At 40.7% G+C, this 9,702-nt stretch overlaps 1 protein-coding gene across 1 annotated transcript; it reads right to left on the reverse strand.

Moving 5' to 3' along the window:
* Nucleotides 1-694: 694 nt before the first annotated feature.
* cmc1 (C-x(9)-C motif containing 1) lies at nucleotides 695-8,334 on the reverse strand. Its single transcript, XM_034202721.1, has 4 exons — nucleotides 8,181-8,334; nucleotides 7,730-7,822; nucleotides 1,689-1,779; nucleotides 695-1,528 (listed from the first exon to the last, which is right to left on the reverse strand). Exons 1-4 carry the CDS (start codon nucleotides 8,197-8,199, stop codon nucleotides 1,408-1,410), a joined length of 324 nt encoding a protein of 107 aa, XP_034058612.1. The 5' UTR covers nucleotides 8,200-8,334; the 3' UTR covers nucleotides 695-1,407.
* Nucleotides 8,335-9,702: the final 1,368 nt, after the last annotated feature.

The raw sequence follows: 9,702 nt of genomic DNA on the forward strand, positions 1-9,702 counted from the left end.
TAGTTATTTGAATGTTGCTGAAACCAAACCATTTCTGGATTCATTACAGGAGGAAAATCAACTATTTATTTTAGTCAGGTATCCATAAAAATGTCCAACTTGGCCATCTTCTGGCTTTTCAATGTGAGGCTATGCGGCTTCTCTCGGAGTCATAATATTAGAATGAATACCTTGGGGAATTTAAATATAGCAGACAGGCAATTTAAAATCACAATTCATGTTTGCATTTGCCATTGATTATTAAACACAATCTTTTTTAACAAAAGGATGAAAAATATCTACCAATAATTCCACCCTTCCATTAATTAAGGGTACCACACTGCAAACTGGTGAACGGGGAATAGCATTCTTAATATGACAAGGATACCCCATTACAGTAACTCCTTGACACTTTTAATCGAATTGTGCCATTGTTTGTTCTTTGGAATTACAGATATAAACAAAAATGAAAATAATAAGATGGCTTAAACGGTCCAACTCATAAAAAGAATAGTACAAATCAAAGACAAGTGATTATAATTAACAAAAGTATAATTTACTTTTGAAATGAAAAGTAAATAAACACAGCTTAGATAATGTTATCTGTTTAAGAGGTTCATTTAGCTCTATACTAGCGAGGCCTAACTGTAAGGGTGATGCTTCAAACATATTTATTAAAAACAAAGAAAGACAGCTTTTTCCCAGAGAAATGTTATTAGAGATAAGAACAACCAATTTAATCAGCAAATGCTTGGACATTTAATTTCCCCAGTGTCAAGAACGTCAAAACGTCTATGTTGTACAGACAATAACTCAAATAAACAAAGGATGTTAGATGTGTGTGTCATTTACATAGACTGGATATATAAAGGTCATTTACCATCGATACACACTTTAGTGCAGTTGAATATCTTTATTTACAATGTCATTGCTTATTTCAAATGATCATACATGTTGCAATGCTCTGAGATGTTTCTTACATACGCTGTACAAGATTCTTTAATTGGAAACCAACCCTTTTTGATGACAAAGGATGTTTTACACTTCAGATTTGTACCAAGCTGTAAGCAGAGCAAAGGCAACACAACAGTAGATACAGGAGGAGACTGTATGATCAGATCTGTATATTCAATTCATCAATGAGCTCATCGCTAAATATAATGTTAAAGCTGCTGATTTAATCAAGTGAGGGAGATCAATCCAGCAATCTGACAGAAAACATCTTGCAAATATACAGAAAAAAAGAAGCCATTAATTAGATATATTCCTTGCACACCAAACTGATTTCAGTCACTCCACAGGTTTTAATAAAGGAACAGGCTATGCTTTAAAGATGAGCCTGTATCCTAGCCGTGGGGGACATGGAGCTGGTTCTGACCCGTCTCACAATCTGCACCTTCAGAAGGGGGGAGGCTATCATGTTGTTAGCTACATGCTAGTTGGGAGTTTTTGTTTCCTGTTCTTCGTCGCGACCCCTGTCGTCAAAAACTCAATTTTCTCTTTGATGTACTCCTGCTTACACTGCTCGAAGAACGCAGGGTCCTTGTAGCTGGTGGGAGACAGAAGGAACAGTTTTATTTCACAGAATTAATGTTTTCTTGTGTGACTCACTCGATGGTGATGGTGAGTATGGCCCACAGAGTGTTAACCTATGTTAAAGATGTTGGTGGGATAACACTTGAGGGTGTTGCAGAGGATATCGCACTCACTGTATTGTCAGACATTCCTTCAGCGCTGCGTTCTGCTCTCGACACTTTAACACCATGAGGAACCCCGAGTCTTTGCAGCAGTGGTTGAAGGCTGGAGGAAGGTGGCAGAAAGAGGGGAATTAGCAGAGGAACACCATGTACAATAGCCACAAACATAACTATTATTGTTTCAATTATTTTAAGCCTTCCACCTTTTCTGTTTAATCCCAGAGTAGAAGCTCAGAAAAAAAGACGAGTAGCCACAAGCTAACAAATATGGGCCTTCAGTGAGCCCTCCACCACAAGAAGGAACCCAGTCACTCTGCAGCCTCTTATCTAACTGAAACCATGTTTCCTTGTTCGAACAAGGCCTGAACTGAGTGGTCGTTTTGGTGGTCGCCCCGTTTCCACATTGACCTTGTAACGGTCAGTCCACCACATGTCTATAAACCCAGTAATTAAATATAGGCCACGTTTCAATACTTCCTGACTGACAGTGGTAGCAAACTAAGTGGTGAATATGTTCAGCACATAGATTTCTTATAGACATGGCACGTGTGTGACGTGTTGCCACCCTGCTATAAATACCATGTGGGGGGCCTCTATTTGAAGTTCTTGCTGTTACCCTGCATTTCTCCACAGGTTTCTCTATCCACAGGTCTGTGTTTCAGTTCTGCATTTTGTTTGCAGATCCAAATGAGGTAAGCACAATCTGTGTTGATGGTGTTGGTGACAGAATGGCAAACATGTTTATGTTCAGAGTCTCCTACGATTTTCTACAAGACTTTGGCTGATAATCAGTCCTGCCTTTCCTCATTGAGGGTCCATGTATTTGTGCTGGCTCTTAGTCAAGCTACACTGAGTGCTTCATTTGTTTCCCTCCCTATAGCTAGGTGCTGAACATTTCTGGAGTTTCTAATCTCCTCTGACCAATCGTAGTCAATATCAAATATACAGATTGCCAAGTAATGCAATAAGGTATAAAATCGGAAAACAAATGCAGTAAGCATTGCTAACATGTCCTCTCTCTCTGAGATACAGATAAAAAGCCCTTCCATATCACTGCATCAGCAACACAATGCCCAGCGGTGTTTTCCAGATTAAACGTGCAGGGTCCTCATTGTAAACAAGGTGTTGAACAGCGAGTCTTCACCTTGTTAGCAAGCTCTTTCTCAAGACTTCCATTAAAACCACCGCTGTCCCATGCCATGTCCCCTTCACACAACTGACATCATAAATACCTTTATCAGTGGCATCAGTATGGTTATCACACAGTCACTTTCATCAGGATGCAAATGTGAGACAAAAAACTGAAAAGCAATTTAGAGAAGCAGAGCAGTGCGACTAATCTAATCAGCGAGCGCCTCATCCCTGTCCCATGGTGCTAATAGCGGCTGCCTCTCTGAGCGCAGATATACGAGAGCAGATTTATGTATGAAAGGCCCTTCTAAAGAAAGGCGTGATGGCACCTTCGCTTTAGACACTGATGTTTGCCATTTTTAAAGATGCAGAAGTTTAGTTTGGCAGTTAGGCAAAAAGCAGAAGCTATGGGATTAAACATGTGGGGAGGATTTAGACCTTAAGAGAAAGATAAAAGGTGTGAACCTCTAATATATAAATAGTTAAAAAACTAAATATAAGTGATGATGATTTGAGGGATTTATGCCATTCGAAATAATAAAAACCAGTAACTTAAAGTAAGGCATTGTGAAAATTAGTATATCAATCTTTTTTTTTTCTCCATATTTTAGACGAGGGGATCCCAACAAATTATGACCAATTCGATTTCTGCAAATATAAGCAAAAAAACGAAACCAGGTCAATGTGGAAGAGGTTACTCAATTAGAATGTGGATATATATTATTACAAGACATCATCCATGCACGGGGAAGGTCACACCAGGAGAATAAAGCTTCAGAGATGTTGCGTACAGGTCAGGAGTACAAGATTCAACAACAAAGCCAACAACATACAACTAAGGGGGGGTTTGAAGCATTTATGCCGAGGCAGATCACACAGGAAAACATACTACATATTCTATTTGGTTTTTTATAAATCATAAAAACACGTGCGTGGAGCCCAGTGCAGACACTGCATGGAGGTGTGAAAATGAGTGGGATGGAAGCAAGTAATGTGAAGGGGGGGGGGGGGGGGGGGGGGGTTTCCACTACCCACACAGCCACTGTCTGTCCCATGCACCATCTCCCCGCTTGAGCACTACACACCACTACATTTCACCAAACCACATAACAGTCATTGTGTGACAGATGTGTTGCTGCAGTAAACAGGGTAAGGTGAGCAAAGCTGCAGCATTTCCAAGCAGATGAAGTGGCAACGGGTTGATGCTAAATGGCCTACTGCTCAATTCGGAGAAATGTAACTATGGACAGTGGGTGTTCATGGTGGTGGGAAACAGTTCAATCAAAAAGTGTTAAAAGATTAAAAAGGAGAGAAAAACAAGGTTAGATCAAAGTCCACAGAAGGAAGATATTAGAAAAAACTCAAAACCGCCACATGAAGGTTTAGAGCAGGGGTCGGCAAGGCAACCCTGGCACGCGTGCCACCGTAACCAGTGGCACACTAGGAATAAGTGTGCAAAAATATTTAAATTGTATTTTCGGATCCTGAACGAGACCGCCGGCAGAGCGTGTTTCCCCCTGCAGAAGGAAGCCATGCACGCAACGCAGCAAAGAAAGATAACTTCAAGGCCCCCGCTCCAGTCGACTTTCTGCTGCTTTCCTCCATGGTGAAACGACCAGGGGTGAAGCGCACTTCACACATTGCAGTATAAGGAGCTGTACATGCCGCAGTTTTTGCGTGGGTGTGTCTTTGGTTGAAAGCCCAGTGGCGATCTGCTCATCGAAAATAATATGCTACACAGGGGCAGACTGGCCAACTGTGTGTTCTGGAGAATCACAGTACGTCCGGTCATCAGCGAACCGAGCCGGTCGCCAGCGAGCCGTTGACGACCGGGCTCGGTTTGCTGACGGCCGGCACCGCCCTTTATTTATTTAAATGTGTTTAAACGGCATCATGTAAGTTGCGCTGACAGGCGACAGAGGTCCACAGCTTCCCCGCAGCGAGGCTCCCCCCGCCCTCCAGTTGACAGTTCACGAGCCCCCCTCCCCCTTTATGATATCACTGCCCCGTCTAAGACACAAGTGGATCTGACTTTAAAGGAGACATGTTAAGCTTTTCCGGTTATTACCCGTCCCCTTGTGTGTTATGAAGGTTTTTATGCATGTAAACGGTGTGCAGAGTCACAAACCCTCAAAGTAGCGAGTAAAACTCCCCAAAACGCCTCGCTGGAGACACGTCATTGTCCATTTGATTCTTCCGGGTACGGCATGATGTCAACCCGTACCCGGAACGAAATGGACCAATCCGTGGAGCTGTTACGTTACGTCCGCGGAGCCGTTACGTTAAGCCCCCGCTGATTGGTCCAAATTGACCAATCCACGGACTTCCTCACACACTCAGTGCAGGCAGCTCTGCTGATTTCTCCTCCCTGCCTGCAGGCTGATAACAGACAGTTGGGATCGCGGCGAAATTCTCTCTGCAGACCCATTCTCACAGCGTTTATCAACACTTTTCTTACTCAATATCAAGCCACACTTATTGTTTTTACTTCGGCTGTGACTTTGTGTGTGCTCAGGGTGAGTTTGGCTGTGTTTCGCTAAACAAGGAAACCACACCGCCACTGAGCTCAGCGCGATTCACAACGTCCCAACCAATCAGAGCACACTGTGCTCACAGTGAGGGTGGGGGCTGGAGCTATTGGAGCTACAACGAGCCGTTAAAGGCAGAGAGTGAAATTCAGTGAATACACGTAGTTTACAGAGATGCTGTTTGAGAAACCAATGTGAGTTTGGAAAATTGCACAAATATATTCTAGTAGACCTCAACAATGGAATTATGATCAGTGGAAATGGCCATGACGTCTCCATTAATTACATTTGACTCGAGTGTTTCGTCAACTTAATGTGTTGCTTAAAATAATACTCCTGCATACAGTATGTGACACTGTGAGTGTTGCACGGCCAGATACGGCTCAGCTGACTCAGATAAGGAAATATATGATACATTATGATGTGATATGAATGATAATGGGACACACCGACGTCTGCACTCACAGTGCCGCGGACTGTACGTAATGTTACTTTGATCCGGTTACTTATGTTGTGGCAGATATTTAAGTAAGCTTTCTTAACGCTAATGTTATAATAGTCAGATTGCTCTGAAGATGGGAGGTGATATTCTATTAATGTTCACGTTCACACAGTCGGTGATTTTTGCCGGCCGTCTTTCCTGCGACGGCAGCTTTTCTGTATTTCCTTTCTCATGTAATATGACTTGATCGCTTTAAACTCCGCACACTGAGCTCTGATTGGTCAGCAGGCAGTGTTTTCACTAAGTTGATCTCTTAGCCTGCAACCTAACCTGCTCCGGAGCAGGTCAGCCGCTCAGCATAAGTTACCATGGAGATCTAGCCCGCTAAAAATAGAACCAGCGTCGTAGGACCGGAAACCCTGAGTTTTCCCTGAAGTTAGCCGGCTAAGCGAAAATCCGGCTTCGTAGTATAGGCCTCTGGTTTAGAGAGTTAGTTTGTGTGTATCGACACATTTTTCGTTTTAAATTGTTCCAAAATCTACAATTTCTTCCTCTGAAGAAAAAATGCTAACTATGAACCAAACAATACTGGTGGGTTGTAGTACTTCATTGCGATGCTGTACCTAAATGAGAACTGAACATTTTTGACTAAATTAGCTTTAGTATGACAAAGTCCTAACCTTAATACACAAGTATTATGGTATTGTGTTTTTTTTGCGTTTTCCTAAAATGTCATATTCTGGAAGATATTAAGACTTGTTTGAAGCGGTGTACTTTTCATAATGCAAATTGCAAATGCACCCTTTAAATTAAAAGGATTCATAAAAGGACCTAATGAGCTTGGATATACAAATACAAACTTTTTCCAAAGAACATGTATTTATTTAGGGGGTGAAATCAGTTACAAAAGGAAAAAAGAGGAATACTGTCTAGTGACCTCTGCTACTGTAGACAATGTGTCAATATACCAGTATTTTGTGATGTGTTGAGTTTCTATTGCATTTATAATACAGTATACACTCAGCTCCCAGTTTATTAGGTACAATACAAAAATGTATCATACCTTTATGACGATTATAATGTGTAGGTTTTTTTTTTACTTAAATGGTTTATTGAAGACAGGTGTTTAAATCAACATGTGGGTCGTATTGTTGGCAGAAATGTGTTGAATGTTACTGTCTTACATTGACAAGTGTTTCTAGTTTGTCGTCTCCCCTTTTTAATAGAATTTGCCTTTTTTCTCGGCACACATTTAAATTGGTCATAGTAGGAAATAGTTATAATAATGTTGTTTGATTAAAATGTCTCAGGGTCTTTTGAAGATCAAATTTATTTTTCTAATACAACTTTGATGCCAGGGGATTAGACCATTCTTTTTCAGTGAGGTAAAAATGAAGAGCTTTTTTTTCAGAAGAGCATTAACCCAATGTAGCAGGAAAAAGTACAGGTGATTTTTCAAAGGAGGGTTAGTGAGCCAGTATGCATAATGTCAATGACCTTGAACTGCTTCACCACAACTTGTTCATATATTTGAGTAGACCTGATCTATTGCTGCTTAGACATAGTCAAAATGTCTAGTTTAATACATTAAACATCATGCTTATTGACGTTAAAAGTATTGACTTGGACTGGACACATGTGCAAATACACTATAACATTTACATGAATTAACCTAGGCTTTTTTATTGCTAAAATAGTTAAGAGTAATGTCGCTATTAATAAAAAATAGCACTAACATCCTATATAAGTAGATACAAACCAAACAAATAAACACAAACCAATGTTAAACCTTTTTTTTTATTATTACTTTTTTTTTTTTTAAATGGTGTCTTGTCAGATGTAATTGTTACCTGCAAACTTGAAGCAAGATAAACAAGTGTGTACCATTTTTAATTGAGTTGGACTTTTGTAAAGGAAAATATGCTTTATCAATCGCACAGATGGACACACACCTTCAACTTTTTCGACACAGATCTCCTTGGCTTTCTCCCTCATCATTTTGGGGATAAGGACATCTGTCTCCACATGTCTCAGGTGGATCTCATCTGAGAAGGCAGGGCAAACAGAGACACAGGTAGACCATCACAACCATGGTGGGCATTATTATAATGACGACGTTTAATGATTATAGAATACACGTTATACTATTATTGCATAGGTACTGGACATATAACCTAATGGATACGCAAAGAATAATGTATGAATTACAAGTGCGTAGAGATAACCAGTTGAATATGTTGCTAGCTAACGTTAGCTACACGAGCCCACATAACATTGAGAAGTCTTTCCTGAATGCACGAGGCTGAATAAAGCTGTGTAAAGATCGACACAGCGTGTATACTTAGCTAACGCTATGCTAAACAGGACACGCCATGCATTCAGAAGAACAGAAATGTTGTATACCTGTTTTAATTTCCTCCATTGTAGTGCTGATTCTCAATTTCTCATAACATTACAAAACTAACCCTTGTGTTGTGACCTCTCAAAACACTTCCGCTGACGCAGTTACGCAGCTCTCCAGGGCTCTGCGCAGCGTAAGAAACTACATATCCCAGACTCACACACGGACTTTGGAGAGGGGGCGATTCAGCTCTTTGGTCCTTCCTGTTGAGAAATTACGTTTTTATTATTTTGTCCTTACTTTCCATCCATTATAGTGCTGAAATATAATAATAATGATGATGAGGATGATAATAATCAAGGTTATAATTGTAATTGTACTAATAATTCTGTTTGAGGTACAATGTGGGATGATAACAATAAAGCTTTTTTGTTATTAAGCTTCAATCTTTTCTTGATGTGAAATTGTTGAGTTGTAAAATGTGTTATGAGCCTAAGTGAGGACCAGTGTTTCCTTCCAATAACCATTATAACATTACTTTTAATAACATTTAAATTGAATATTATTAAATGATTGTATAAATCCTTTGCTAATGTCAAATGATTTGCTCTACAGGAGGAAGCACTCTAACTCATACCCTCACCAATTCAAGAAGATTCCAAATATGGCTGGAATTACTATAGCTTTAATGTTGCCAGATTTGTTTTGACTGATGCTATAATAACCTAGAACTTTACCCTGTCTTTTTTCATTTTCATGCTATATAAAACATGATTTTATTATTTGTTATTTGAAGCACCTGGCATTAGTGGAAAAAGGCCATAATGATGGGGAAAGTATACTCCGCTGTGACTACAGCAACATCCAGCCATGTCTGTGAGCCTCCACCACAGACTGCATGTTGTGCCGCTAAGCCTGACCACAGTCAGTTGTGTGGAGGACTGGCTGTCTAGATCCCATGCAAGGAAGACCCACCTGTTCAGTCAAAGCGACAGGTACACCTCGCAGACACACCCACCCACACACACACACACACACACACACACCTTGAAGCACCCCGTATCACACCTCCTGTTAGACTATAGACTACAGTATGAAATAGGCGTAAGCTACCCATCTGCATATCCAAACCACACACACCCAGTGCGCCTTCACAAATCACACTCACCCACACACACTATCAGTGGAGGGGATATAGAGTTGTTTTCGCATGTCTGCCTGAAGTTCTCACGGCTCTCTGACCCTAGCGATAAAGCTGTCACTTTACCTCTGTGTAGGAGTACATTCCTTTTATCTACAAATCAAAGGCGAACAAGAAAAAAACAAAGGTTTCTACAAGAAAAAAGACTCCTTCAACAGTTACCACAGGCCTTCACCTGTGTGCACTTCATACTATGTTTTTTTTTGTTCCCCCCAGAATATAGACACATACAACAGATGGACACACCACACACATCTCCAAGCCCAACCAAACACCTCCCAGACAGCACACTCTTGTGTTCCATCCCTCCTGACACCAGGTGGGCATCTGCAGATTTGAATATCTGCAAATCTTTCCAAAATCTTGCACTAGCCAAGTTAAAA

Source organism: Gymnodraco acuticeps, unplaced genomic scaffold, assembly GCF_902827175.1.
Source record: "Gymnodraco acuticeps unplaced genomic scaffold, fGymAcu1.1, whole genome shotgun sequence".
Lineage (NCBI taxonomy): Eukaryota > Metazoa > Chordata > Actinopteri > Perciformes > Bathydraconidae > Gymnodraco > Gymnodraco acuticeps.